Here is a 15,235-nt window from a genome sequence, read left to right as displayed (position 1 = left end):
AGTAGAAATTAATTGCAAATTTTTTTTTTATTTGTGCAGTATAAATTTGTTATATTCAAGAGGAAATAATAGAAAAAAAATATTGAATTCTAAGTGATTTATCTCAAACCTTTGAAAATAAATTTTTATTTTTTGTATGCATTATAGAGGAAAATATGAATTTTATGTTTTCATCAAAGTGTTATACAGTTTTTAAAATGGTTCATTTTTTTAAAATTTGAGATATTGTTTCATGACCTTATTGTCAAAGTTTGTTACAATAAGAGTTTGTTTTACATTATAACTATTAATATATATATATATATATGAAAATTTGAAATATATGATCATAAGAGAAAACTTTTGAACTTTTAAATTGATATATTATATTGTAGGAAAATAAAATATTATATATGTAAAAGACTTATTGTTCTTTTGACTATCTTAATCTGTGCAATTTTATAGATGATTTATTAACTAAAATTATAGATTAATAAAAAAAATTAAGTGAATTTTAAGCACACGTGTGGTTAATGTCCCAAAATAGAAGAAAGAAATATAGAAAAAATAAAAATATATTTGATTAAAAAGACAAGGATGAAAATACAAAATAAATATATTTTCATAACAATTATAAGTGTATTTCTATATTTTCAAATAAAAGAAGGGTAGATCTGACATAATTGTCAGACCTCTGACTCCTAGATCGGGTATGGCTAGCAGACTCACGTTCCTCGGATCTAAAAAAGAATTAAGTGGAGATTTAAAAATTAATTTATGTGATTAGATTTAATAATATTATTAAAATATTTTTTATATTCTTAATATTTTTTTATATTTTTTAAAAATTAATACTAACCTGCTGTGAATCACTAACTAATATGCTAGTGTAATTGTATGTCTGGACACGGAAGGTTGGTGCCGAAAATGGAGGAAATCGAGCAAACTTCGAATTTAGAACCAGATGGACGACGTGTCATTTAAATTCTATGGCTTATGAAGACTGGGCTTTTAATCAGAGGACTGGGCTTTTTCTTTGGGCTCTATGATTTATTTTTAGGTTACTTTTTAGGACCCAGATATCGGCATCAAGGGCATTGGTTTTGGACTTGTACTTGGACTTGGGTTTTTTACAAAGAGAATGTGATAATTTTAATTTTAACGCCATCTATTCCATGTTCGAACAAATTTCCAATATATTTTTAATCACCTCTACCATGTTCTTATAAAGTACTATCAAGTTATTTGATACATTTTTCTGTAATTTTTTTAATCTAGATTGATATAATTATATCTTATATTTAAGAAATTTTCTTGGGTTATATTTATATTTAAAAATATTTTTATATTTTTAATCACATTTGGCATGTTCTTATAAAATATTATCAGATTCTTTAATGTATTATTTTATTAATTTTTTTCATCCAAGTAAGTTAAATTATATTTTACATCTCAGAAATTTCTTCGAGTTATGTAAAAATGTAATAGAAACTGTAAAATAAAAATAAACAAAGAAAATAAAAAAGACCGAGGGAATTTGAACTTGTTGGCTTGCTTACCATTTACTTTTTATTCAACGTATTTATAAAGTATTACATGTAACCAATTATAGAAAATCAAGGAGTACAAATAAAGGATTTACAGCTAACATTAGTCTGTTGTTTTAATCACAACAGAGTGAGAAAAATCTGGAGGTAATTTGTTTGCTGTACAGTTGGCATCCTGATCTGATTTCTTCAACTTCTCCCTTGATTCTCTTAACAGATATTTGACTGGGTCATTGCATACTCTTAACACCCTCCTGCAAACTGATGGGAAGTTGACGAACTATGAGTTTGGACCTCAAAAATTAAAATCGAGTTGCTGTTAGTCCCTTGGTAAATATGTCAGCTAACTGGTCTTTCATGGAGAAATGCTTAACTAAAATATCTTTATTAACTATCTTTTCTCACATGAAATGATAATCAATTTTCACGTGTTTGGTTCTAGTATGAAAAACAGGATTTGAGGCTAATGCCAGTGCTCCGATGTTGTCACGCCAAATAATTGGAGGTGAGTAAAGATATAGTTGGAAGTCCTTTATTAGCATTCTTATCCAGTAAGCTTCGGCAATGGCTAAAGCCATGCTTCGATATTCTGCTTATGTGCTTGAACATGAAACAACTCCTTGTTTCTTGGCACACCATGATATTAAATTTTTCTCGAGAAAAATACTGAATCCACTTGTGCTTCTTCTATCATCCGGGTTACCAGCCCAATCCGAGTCACAAAAAACATGAATGTCAAATGTAGAGGGGGCATAATAAAGTCCATAATCCACCGTACCTTTTAAATATCGAAGAACCCTTTTGACTGCCATCCAATTATATCTTCTAGATTATGCATGAATTGACATAACTGATTTATTGCATGGGAAATATCAGGACGTGAAATGGTGCAATATTGCAATGCATCCATCACACGCCTGTATTCAGTGGGGTCTGGTAAAAGTGTGCCATCATACAAAGATAACTTCATTCCTGAAGTCGTTGGACATGTGAGTGGCTTTGCTCTTTGCATTTTGGTGCTGTCAAGAAGATTTGAGATGTATTTTGCTTGCCTAAGATGAAGGCCTTCATTGTTACGCTGGGCTTTAACTCCAAGAAAATAACTTAACTGTCCAAGATCTTGAATATGGAATTGGTCTTTCAAGCTGTCAATAAAAGATATGATGGCAGAATGGATTGATCCAGTGACGATGATGTCATCTACATATACTAACATGAAAATTTTCAATATGTTAATACAAAGCGAAAATAATGAATAATTAACCTTGGATTCCTCAAAGCTTCTCTTAAAAGATATTTGACTAAGTCATTGCATATTTCAAGAGAAACAGTACTCAAGATTGCTCAAATTATCTTAAAAATATATAGAAAGTTTCGAAATTATTCAACTATTAAAATTTTAAAAAATAAAGAACTTATTTAAAAATAAAATAAAATTATATTTCTATATAGCTCGAGAAAATTCTCATAATGAAATATATAATTATATCAACTTGTATAAAAAAAAATAGAACGGCATGTTAAATAATTGAATATTATACAAAAACATAAATACATAAAATATATGTCAATCCGTAAATAACGGCCACTAGGAGTTCTTCTCCGTGCATTTACAAAAAGACACGGGTTTTTTTTTTTACTTAGAATGGCTACAGTTAAAAATTGTAGCATAGACCTAAAATCATGATTCGACTAAACATAAATTTGATAGGTTTATGCTACGTTACATGCCCGGATTTTAATATTTAATTTTATTCAAATAAGTTTCTTAACTTTATAAATGTGTTGAATTAAGAATTTGAATGCGAGTGTGGGAAAAATTATATTTTTAAATTTTTTTATTTGAATTTTTATTTATATTTATTTATAATATTAACATATCAAAATTATTTAAAATTATAAAAAAATAATTTAAAATAAAAAAAATCAAAATTAAAAAAAAACACCGGACCGCACTTCCAAACACCAAAGTTTTATCATTCATGTTTGTTATGCGACAACATAAAATTAAATTTTGCTCTGACAAACAAAACTGAAAGGAAGGAAAACGAAAAAACTGGAAACCGAAACTTTGAATCTTATCCAAGTCAACCATGAACCCGCCCAAAAAACACAACTTCTTTCCAATTTCACAAATCCTTAAATCACCAAATTGATTCTTCAATGTCTTTTGCATCACACCATCTTCTTGTTGCAGCTGACGCCACCATCTTTCAAACACCAATTTCTACCACACCCACACATGGAACCTCACCAACCAACCTTTCCTAATCCCAGATAACAAGGCAAAAACAGATTTCACAATCGTGAAGTGAAAACAAATTTCAAAAGAGAAATCAATTTCTGGATCCCACGACACAAACCTTCTTTCTTGTCTTGAAAGTATTCCTGGTAGTGATGATGGATCTTGGGGTGGGATGTCAGTTGGAAATTTTTCCTTGATTTGGTTTGACCAAGAGTCTTTTGTGTTTGTGCACTTGATTTTGCCTGGAGAACTCATAAAGGAGTCAATGCCATGATTTTCAACGCTACTGGTTCACGTCAAAGATTTTTGTTGATGTGGCTTGAGAGAGGCAACAACTGCTATTCTTGGTGTTTGTTTCCTTGGTCACTCTTTGTTTTCTAGGTTTTCGAATAGCTAATAGTTTGATTGGAACAGTTGTTAGTTAGTTTGCAGGTGGTGATGGCGAGGAGGAAGAAGATGCTATGCTTTGGTGATTTTATTTTTCCTTGTTTTTGTACTTATTTTTAGTTTTTTTTTTTTTAATTTTACGTTATCCATCAATCAAATCAGACATGATTTCTTTTACATGGATCATGATATATCACGACAGGTTACGAGACAACGGACATCTAAAGATTTTGAAGTAGCGGTTGAAAGCACCTGACGTTGACGGTCTTGGATAGAACTAATCACATGGATCCAGAGACAGTGTCGAAACTCAAACATGAAATCTTCATGAGTTTTTATCCGTTGATTGAACACGGGCTCCACACGTCATCCATCACAATCATTTTCCTGAGTATTATTTGTTTCTCCGGAGGAAGCAACCTAAGTCTGCTAGTGAGGCGGATGATATCAAAATTATATATATTTTTATTTTTTTTTATAAAAAAGATTTAAAGCAAAAACAATTATTATTTTTTAAATAACGAGATGACACCGCAAAATAAACACTACCTTCATCAAATGTTTGAGCACGCAAATCCAGCTCCAAATTTATTTTTATTTTTATTTTATTTTGAAGACCGTTTGAACAGCTGTGGTCTTACCCAATCCAACTCCAACTATACTAAAGTTACGTTGTTTCTCGAAATTCACTTTTTATGAAATCATTTTTCAAACTTTCCTGTATTTGTTTGCCATTAGAAAAGTTGATCAATGAAAAACACTTTCCGGTCAACGGAAATATTTTCCGGTCAACAGAAAACACTTTCCAGTCAAAGAAAAATTTGGTTTGGTTTTCAGGAAAATATTTTCCCTTTTGACTGTGTTTGTTTTCCGGAAAGTGGTTTCCGGGAAACCACTTTCCAAACTTTCCTATGTTTGTTTGCCATTAGAAAAGTTGGTCAACGGAAAACACTTTCCAGTCAAAGGAAAATTTGGCTTAGTTTTCAGGAAAGTGTTTTCCTGAAAAATTTGGGCGGAAAACACTTTCCGGAAGTTATGAAAAATTTAAAAATGTCATTATTTGCTGATTATATCAAATTTGATCCTCAAACTTTTGATTGCTATATATAATTTGTTTTGAATATTTATTTTTCAATTCCATCTCTTAAAAATTAATTTTTATATTAATTTTGGTCCTTATTTTTATAATTGTTATTTGTTTTTTTCTTATTATTTTTTTATTGAAATTTTTTATCTATCAAATTTGGTCCTCATTTTTTTTATTGTTACTTATTTTATTTGAAATAATTTATGAAATGTTAATTATTATTATTTTAATTTATTCACCTTTATTTTTTTTAATTTTTTAGATTTGATCTCTATTATTTTGATTATTATTTATTTTATTTGAGATAATTTATGAAATTATATTTTTTTTCAATTTCATTATCATTCAACTTTTTAATTTGTAAGATTTGTTCCTCATTATTTTAATAAACTTGAGAAAAATAAAACATTAATAAGTTATTTTCCAGCTCATTTTCCATGACATAACCAAACACTGGAAAGTGTTTTCCTACTTATTTTCCATTACACTACCAAACATCAGAAAATACTTTCTCGGAATTTACTTTTCTGGAATTCACTTTCCAAAAAAAAAACTATTTTCCAGCAAACAAACGGGGCTAACAGAGCAAATTTATAGAATAGTCATATGCAGGAGAGTCCCATCTAGACGTGCATCTATTTTCGCCGTATTATTTGTTATTGAAGGACCTGGAATTTACCAGGTTCTGACCACAGGCAAAGTTATAAAACCTTGATGGGTTAACCCACTGATGTATCAATCCAGAATCTTACTGGACTCGAGTCTTATATCACACCAGTTTTTTACCAAAATCACATCGGTTTTTATATTTTTTACCGTGAGTTGAGCCCTAGCCCACAGCCCGAACATTAAACCAAATACACATCGTGATTACTCTGGACAAGTTCAGCAAATCCAGTTTCCCGGCATTCGTTGCCCACAAGATCCGCGGGCAGGCTTGTATTCGAAGCTCGTACAGGATATTCTGATGCTTATGGGCTTACGGTCTCCATTTGACTGCTAGACGTCATTACCGAACTTCACTCAACTTTTCGGCGTATTGCTAAATTATTCGATACAATTATATATACATTAAGCTCAGACCTGCTTGTTTAATACGACCGAGACTTTAATTTGTAGAGGGAATCGGGACTGCCTTCCTAGATCAACCACAATCGGGACCGACTTCAAGAAGAAGATGCTTCCTAGATCTTCATAATAAAAAAAACCAGAAAGACTTTACGTTCATCTCAGATTGATTTTTCTTCTTTTTATATCCATTCTCACACTGTATTCGGCCCGTGGTGGAAGATAGACCATGAATTACAAGGCCACGAGGAAGCGATAAGATTTCTCGGAAAATCAAATCGTTTTTTTGTTCTTTTTAAATATATGACTAATGTCTGTCAGGTATACCTACCACGAAAGGTTAATGTTACTAGTTTAAATATTGTTAGAAAACAATCACAAATCTTAAGTGGCTGAAGTTTTAATCGAGGAACTTCCCCCGTCGGGTATTGTTATGTCCGAACGGGCTTGGGTAAATTTTAATTTAAAATTATTTTTTAATGTTTTTATATTGTTTTAATGTACTAATATAAAAATAATTTTTTAAAAATAAAAAAAAATATTATTTTGATACATTTCTAAATAAAAAAATATTTTAAAAAATATCAGTTTTTCAAATACATCTAATAAATTATTTCAGTGATTCGTTAATTTTAATCTAATGATTTTTTAAGATATATCATGAAAAGTTAATGTTACTGGTTTAAATAAGGTTAAGGGGACTTATTATTTTTAAATTTAAAAATCTATACATACAAACAATTGTTAATTTTAAAACTATTGATTGGTCGAGGAGATTTATTGTTTTTATTGACTTTTCAAGTTTAAATCTTACAATTAATACAGAGAAAAATTATCATCGATGCAATATATCAAAGTGGTGCATTTTTAATCATCTAGTAGGTGATCCAGTAATAAAAGCTTGAAATCAAGAAGTTTGTTTCCTTTAGGGTCTCAGATTCGAGCCATGTGGTTGTTAATATGATGATCACTGGATGCTTATATAGTCGTTAATTTTAGAACCTGTAAAATTAGTTAAGATACCAAACATTTATATTAATAATAAAAAAAAATATAACGTCGTTTAAAAATGTTTAATACCAACTAGTATAAAAAATGGGCCGAAGAGTACATCCAGTATAAAGAAAGGGAATTTAAACATTCGTTGCATCAGCTAAATGCTAGAAGGTAAAATTTCCATGGATAAATTATATTTTCGGTCCTATAAATTCATGAATTTCTATTTCTATCCCCGTAGTTTAGGTTTCCTGCCACTACCCTTATATTCTCTTAAGTCTCAATTTAGTCCTTTACTCCTAAATAACTAGCAAAAAAAGTCATTTTCGCTCATATCTCATTTCTCTGTCAGCCCTCTCATTCCTTCGTAGATCGATGTCATCGTATTCTCACAAACACATTTAAAATTCTCAAAAAAATGCTAAAAAAGAAGAAGAAGAAGAGAAGGCTAATTCCCTACCTGCGTTGTTTGTTGAATAACAATAATAATAATGTCCACCCTGGCGTCGCGTGGAAGACTTTCGTGCACATGTTGCCACCTACCCTTTGACTTCCACCTCGATCTATCCACGTATTCAATTCCATCGTCTACAGCCAGTCGTCCCAGCATTAAATAAGATTTATACTACGACAACCATTATCTTATATAATTTAAAGTATTGTCAAAACATTATTCCAATTTGATATGTAAATAAATGTATTATCAAGAGGGTAATCTATATGAGACTTGATTTAAAAAAATACAGTATAAATAAAAAATTATCCAAAGATATTTTTAAACTTGTCAAGAAATTACCACGTTATTTAAAAACTGTTTGGAAATGCGGTGCAAATTACGTTTCCAAAAAATTTTAATTTTTTTTTGTTAAAATTTAATATGGTTTGTATGTTTTAGATCGTTTTGATATACTGATGTCAAAAATAATTTTTAAAAAATAAAAAAAATCATTAACATGCATTTCGACACGAAAAGTTATTTGAAAAGCAACCGCTATCACACTACCAAACATATGATGTAATTTGTGTAAATAATATTATTCATTTTTTTTAATATTTTTTTGTTTGACAATAAAAAATATTCTCGAAACGAATCCTAAATGTTGCTATCAAGATCTAAACTCAAAACAAATCAAGGAACATGGATACCTCCCTAGCAACAAACTCCTTGAAATCTATTATTGGTATTAAAGAATTCAAAATGTATGAAGCTTTTATTCTGATATGGCCACTTGCACCTACAATTTTTCTTTGACCGTGGAACACTTCAAGGAGGTTTATTTGTAATTGCATTCCAATAATATTCTATAAAAACTTTAATTTAATTTTTCATGTTTAAAAATATTTTTTTTATATTGTTTTCATGTATTGATAAAAAAATAATATTTTAAAAATAAATAAAATAATATTTTAATTTATTTTTAAATAAAAAAATACTTAAAATAAATACTCGTGGACTTTAGTTAAGATGGGCAGTCTCGTGTGCAAATTGTGATCTTCATAGGAAAGATATAGTCTCATACAATTAATTAATTAATTAATAGATTATATTAGTACATATACACCGTCTTGACTTCACCATAAAGTATAATAGAATTAGAATATCTTGCAATATGCATGACTGTGATTTAAGATCGATCACCTTCAGCGTCGTTGAATATACGAAATCCTCAAAAACCTCCTCCTACTACTAATAATAAATATATTTTTACTAAATTTTAAAAGATATAATTTAACTAGTTAGATATTAGATTTATTTTTTAAAAATTATTAATTTAAGTATTATAAATTTTATAATTATTAAAAATTTATATAGTTGTTAATTTTAAAATTTAAAAAAATTAATAAAAATATATATAAGTTAGGCTGAATACTCATAATTATATATAAAAAAATAATATTTTTTTCTCATTCCATCATCGTAGTAATAATAATAATAATAATAATAAATGTGAAACATCAAATCATGTACTGATCCAGAAGGTCGCTCTCTCCCTCCCATGTCCCAACCCAACGGCTCAATCCACCTAAGTTTCTCTCTCCACTAGCAAAGGAGAGACTTGTAATAAATCTCTCTCTCTCTCTCTCTCTCTCTCTCTACATAAAATAAATGCAAGTATGCAACAACTGGGCAGCAGGGCTTGTAGCACAGCGTTTCCTTGTCTCTGTCATCTGAGTTCGAGTCCTAGCGTGTAAGCCTGTCACTCCTGTGGTGTCTTATCTATCTGTTGGGCTTGTAGGGTGTTCAATGGATCCGGGGATTAGTTATAGTGTGCGTAAGCTGGCCCGGACACCCCGGGTTAAAAAAAAATAAAAAAGGTATGCAACAACTGGACAAGAGAAGGAGAGAGACGCCCGCATTTGTGTTTGTATGATGAAGTCAAAAGCCCACCATCCCTCATTTCTCCATCTGACAGCTCTACCTTTCCTTTCTTTCTCTTAAAGGTTTCCTCAATAGATATACCAAACAAACAAACCCATCTTCGCCTCCCTTCTCTCTATCTGCTCCTTTCTTCTTCATAAAAAAATGGGTGCTTCACTCATCTTCATTTCTTTCAATGGCTACACTGGCTCTTAGTATCATCATTCACACCTTATCTCGCTCTCTTCAATCTGTCTTCCATCTCTGTGCAACTTTCTTCTCTCTCCTTAACTGCTATGGGGGTCCAAGATTTATGGGTTCTCTTTCTTGTTCTTGGATTCTTAATGTTTCGAGCTCAGGTCCTGCAATCACAGAACCTAACATGCAACCAGGATGACTTGAAGGCATTGCAGGATTTCATGAGAGGCTTGCAGTTACCCATTCAAGGTTGGGGTGCTACCAATTCATCATCTCCTGATTGCTGCAACTGGTTAGGCATCACTTGCAACTCTTCCTCTTCCCTTGGTCTAGTAAATGATTCTGTCGATTCTGGTAGAGTGACAAAGTTAGAGCTCCCAAAGCGAAGACTGACTGGCGAACTTGTGGAATCAATAGGCAGCTTGGATCAGCTTAGAACCCTCAATCTCTCCCACAATTTCCTCAAAGATTCACTTCCTTTCTCGCTGTTCCATTTGCCAAAACTAGAGGTTCTAGACTTGAGTTCCAATGACTTCACTGGCTCAATCCCACAAAGTATCAATCTTCCCTCGATCATTTTCCTTGACATGTCCTCAAATTTTCTAAATGGCTCGCTTCCTACCCATATCTGCCAAAACTCTTCTGGAATCCAGGCTCTTGTTTTGGCAGTCAACTACTTCTCTGGTATTCTTTCACCTGGATTAGGGAATTGCACTAACTTGGAGCACCTTTGTCTTGGCATGAATAACCTCACTGGTGGTATAAGTGAGGATATCTTTCAGCTTCAGAAATTGAAGCTTTTGGGTCTCCAAGATAACAAGCTTTCTGGGAATTTGAGTACTGGTATTGGTAAACTCCGTAGCCTTGAACGTTTAGACATTTCCTCCAATAGTTTTTCAGGTACAATTCCAGATGTTTTTCATAGCTTATCAAAGTTCAATTTTTTCCTAGGCCATTCTAATGATTTTGTTGGCACCATACCCCACTCCTTGGCAAATTCTCCATCTCTCAATTTGCTTAATTTGAGGAACAATTCATTTGGAGGCATTATTGATCTGAATTGTTCTGCCTTGACTAATTTGTCATCTCTTGATTTAGCTACTAATAATTTTAGTGGGCCCGTGCCTGATAATCTTCCTTCTTGTAAGAATTTGAAGAATATTAATCTTGCCCGGAACAAGTTTACTGGACAAATCCCAGAAAGCTTCCAGCATTTTGAAGGCCTCTCCTTCCTTTCCTTCTCAAATTGCAGCATTGCCAATCTTTCATCTGCCCTTCAAATCCTTCAGCAATGCAAGAATTTAACGACCTTGGTCCTCACCTTGAACTTCCATGGTGAAGAATTGCCCGATAATCCTGTGCTTCACTTTGAGAACTTGAAGGTTCTTGTTATGGCTAATTGTAAACTCACAGGGTCAATACCCCAATGGTTGATCGGCAGCTCCAAATTGCAGTTGGTGGATTTGTCATGGAACCGCTTAACTGGGTCTATTCCTTCCTGGTTTGGTGGTTTTGTAAATCTCTTTTACTTGGACTTATCAAACAATTCATTCACTGGCGAGATTCCAAAGAACTTGACTGAATTGCCAAGCCTCATCAACAGGAGTATCTCAATCGAGGAGCCTTCACCGGATTTCCCATTTTTCCTGACAAGGAATGAAAGTGGGAGGGGGTTGCAGTATAATCAGGTCTGGAGCTTTCCATCTACTTTGGCGCTCAGTGACAACTTCCTCACTGGACAAATTTGGCCAGAATTCGGTAATTTGAAAAAACTCCATATTTTTGCGTTGAGTTCTAACAATTTATCCGGACCTATACCAAGTGAGTTATCAGGGATGACCAGCTTGGAGACTTTGGATTTGTCCCATAACAATCTTTCTGGGACCATACCCTGGTCCTTGGTAAATCTCAGTTTTCTGTCGAAGTTCAGTGTTGCATACAATCAGCTCCATGGGAAGATCCCTACTGGAAGTCAGTTTATGACCTTCCCAAACTCAAGCTTTGAAGGGAATCATCTTTGTGGCGACCATGGTACTCCTCCTTGCCCAAGATCCGATCAGGTTCCACCTGAAGCATCCGGAAAATCAGGAAGAAACAAAGTTGCTATCACTGGAATGGCTGTTGGGATTGTTTTTGGTACAGCTTTCCTTCTTACCCTCATGATCATGATTGTGCTGCGAGCACATAACCGAGGCGAGGTTGATCCTGAAAAGGTGGATGCTGACACAAATGACAAAGAATTAGAAGAATTCGGATCAAGGTTAGTGGTTCTGCTTCAAAATAAGGAGAGCTATAAAGATCTCTCCTTGGAGGACCTTTTGAAGTTCACCAACAATTTTGACCAGGCGAATATCATTGGCTGTGGGGGTTTTGGTCTAGTTTACAGAGCTACCCTCCCTGATGGTAGGAAGCTTGCGATTAAACGTCTCTCTGGTGACTCTGGTCAAATGGACAGGGAATTCCGTGCTGAAGTTGAAGCCCTGTCAAGAGCTCAGCATCCAAATCTTGTGCATCTCCAAGGCTTTTGCATGTTAAAAAATGACAAACTCTTAATATACTCTTACATGGAAAACAGCAGTTTGGATTATTGGTTGCATGAAAAACTCGACGGGCCATCCTCACTTGATTGGGATACAAGGCTCCAAATTGCTCAAGGGGCTGCAAGGGGGCTTGCATATTTGCATCAAGCATGCGAGCCACATATCGTTCACCGGGATATAAAGTCCAGTAACATCCTTTTAGACGAGAATTTTGTAGCTCATTTAGCTGATTTTGGTCTTGCTAGGCTCATATTACCTTATGATACCCATGTCACAACTGATCTTGTGGGGACATTAGGCTACATTCCTCCTGAATATGGCCAGGCTGCAGTGGCTACTTACATGGGGGATGTGTATAGTTTTGGGGTTGTTCTTTTGGAGCTTCTTACCGGGAAAAGGCCCATGGATATGTGCAAACCAAAAGGATCACGGGATTTGATCTCTTGGGTGATTCAGATGAAGAAGGAAAATAGAGAAAGCGAGGTATTTGATCCATTCATTTATGACAAGCAGAATGATAAGGAGTTACAACGAGTTCTCGAGATTGCACGCCTTTGCTTGAGCGAATACCCAAAGCTAAGGCCTTCAACAGAGCAGTTAGTTTCTTGGCTTGACAACATCGACACCAACACCTAGCTTTCCTATCTATTTGATCGAGACTCTGGCTTGTACAGCTAGATATATTCCTTGTACACAAAATAGAAAATCCATCACAACCCATCACATTGGTGTTTTTTGTATGAGTTGATGATCCTGCTGTAAATATTAACCACATACTTGGGTTCTCACAGTTTGCTGCTATTCAGGGTGGAGGAGAGGTAGGAATCTAACAAAGGCAAGGAAAAATAGCTATATTGGAAGTCTTTGCGTTGGAATTCAGTTCTTTGTAGAGAAAATTGTTAATTCTCAGACGTGCACAAAATAAAGTTTCTGCCACATTTTCTTTGTGATGGTGGTTCATCACTGATGTAGAATGAGTTTGTTCACTTATCATGTCTATCTATGCAAATCATCATGGTTAACCATGTTTATCAGTTGCACGATGAAATTCTGGGCCTTTTTGGTTAAAATTATTCTGTGTTAGATGACGTTATTTAGCTCCCCTTTTTGTTTAGCCACCCTAGAAGGACACTAATAAGCCAGTTTTAGCTGCAAAGAGGACTGGTCTATTCCCTTGAAAAGGCCAGAACCTTACTATAAAATCCAGGAAGAAAATTGTGTATAAAAAAAACGCGAGTGTTGTAGTTCTTTGAAAAGAGTAAAGTCAAAAACTTAAAGAACATATACTGATTGCAAATTCCAAGAGTTTGGTGAACTTCATTAGCTTCCATGTGAACGCTAAAGAATCATTCTGTTCATCTCTGATCCATACAATGCTTTCTTTTTTGTGCTTCAGTACCGTGCAGCCTCATTTGGATGTCACCGCGTTTTTGCCTTTCAATGCTATTGACCTTTTGGCTTGGGGTTTTTACATTGAAAGGTTGGCTGCTTGATAAGGATTTCTTGACTTCAAAATTTCGGCCAGAGAACTGCCATAGTTTAATGGAAATAAAGGTTGACAAGTAGTCATTATTGCCTCCCTATTTCACAAATCACGTTGCCGTTTGCCCTTCTAGTATATCAAATAAACTGTGAATATATATCATGATGTTAGGGTTTATATACTGAAAACTTGTATTTTCAGTAATTAAGTACTTGTTTCTTGTATCAGAAACTAAGGTGTTGTAATTCATTAGTGGTTTAACAGGGTAGAGTTCATTTTAGAGCTTGGTTGCAAAGTCAGAGTCAATGGTTTCATCATTCTTTTCCAAAGAAAACAATCAAATCTAGCTTTTCGAATCTTGTTTTTAAACAGGGGACTTTGTAGGAATAGCAAATAATTTGGATCATCACTAGTTTACATAGTTATACGGGTAGGATTTTTTTTTTGAACATATTAAAAAAAATATATAGCCATATATAACTATTTTACATTGCTATTAAACTTGGTCTAATGAATTAATTTTGAAATTTTTCAATGTAATTTCTTACCTAACTTGAGTTTAAAATTAAACTTTATTAAAGTTAGCCCGACGTGATTTATTCAACTTGCTTGGTTTAAAGACAACTTTGTTGGCCGGTAAAAAAAAAAATGAAATTGAATTTTTTTTTGAAATGGACAGAAAAAACCCTCATGACCCAACTTCTTACCTAGTTCTGGTTTAAAATTAAACCATATTGGAGTTGTCTCGACATGATCCGATCAATTTAACCAGCCAAAAACAACTCGGTTGACCGATAAAAAAGTTTAAGGATAAAATTGAGAAAAAGAGAGGTGAAATTGACAAGAAAAAAACATCTCGACCCGACTCTTTGTCTAACTTGGGTTTAAAATTAAATCATGTGAGAATTGTTTCGATGTGATCCACTCGATTTAGCCGTATAAAGGCGACCTAAATGGCTATAAGAAAAGGTTAGAGGATGAAAAGGATGAGATTGAGAAAAAAGAGAGGAGGGAAATGGAAAAAAGAAGGGGACTGAATTGTAAAACAAGAAAGCATCACTGTTAATGTATGTAAATAGTAAAATAAAGGTAATCAAACCGAATTTTATACTGGAATATCCCCCTTTGAACTGTGGATATCCACTGATTTTGGGGGTGGATCAGTCGTTTAGATTACATAAGGTATTTGCAGCGTGTCCACCAAAAATTACCTAAATCTATAAAGTCAACACACCATATAAATTCTCGGTCCACAGGTATGATTATAGAATAAATATTTTAGCTTCGTTCATTTAAGGCAAGACCAAGGACCAACTTGTGTGCTATTTTTATGCCCTTTCTAAAGT

The 15,235-nt window shown here is 33.4% G+C and overlaps 1 protein-coding gene across 1 annotated transcript; it reads left to right on the top strand.

Moving 5' to 3' along the window:
- Window positions 1-9,630: 9,630 nt before the first annotated feature.
- LOC7471469 (phytosulfokine receptor 1) lies at window positions 9,631-13,440 on the top strand. The gene has a single exon (XM_002312471.4). The coding sequence runs from the start codon at window positions 9,965-9,967 to the stop codon at window positions 13,040-13,042; it is 3,078 nt and encodes a 1,025-aa protein (XP_002312507.3). The 5' UTR covers window positions 9,631-9,964; the 3' UTR covers window positions 13,043-13,440.
- Window positions 13,441-15,235: the final 1,795 nt, after the last annotated feature.

This window comes from Populus trichocarpa, chromosome 8 (genome assembly GCF_000002775.5).
Source record: "Populus trichocarpa isolate Nisqually-1 chromosome 8, P.trichocarpa_v4.1, whole genome shotgun sequence".
NCBI lineage: Eukaryota > Viridiplantae > Streptophyta > Magnoliopsida > Malpighiales > Salicaceae > Populus > Populus trichocarpa.
The sequence above is the reverse complement of the archived record's forward strand: the minus strand, read 5'-3'. Positions and strand labels throughout refer to the sequence as shown.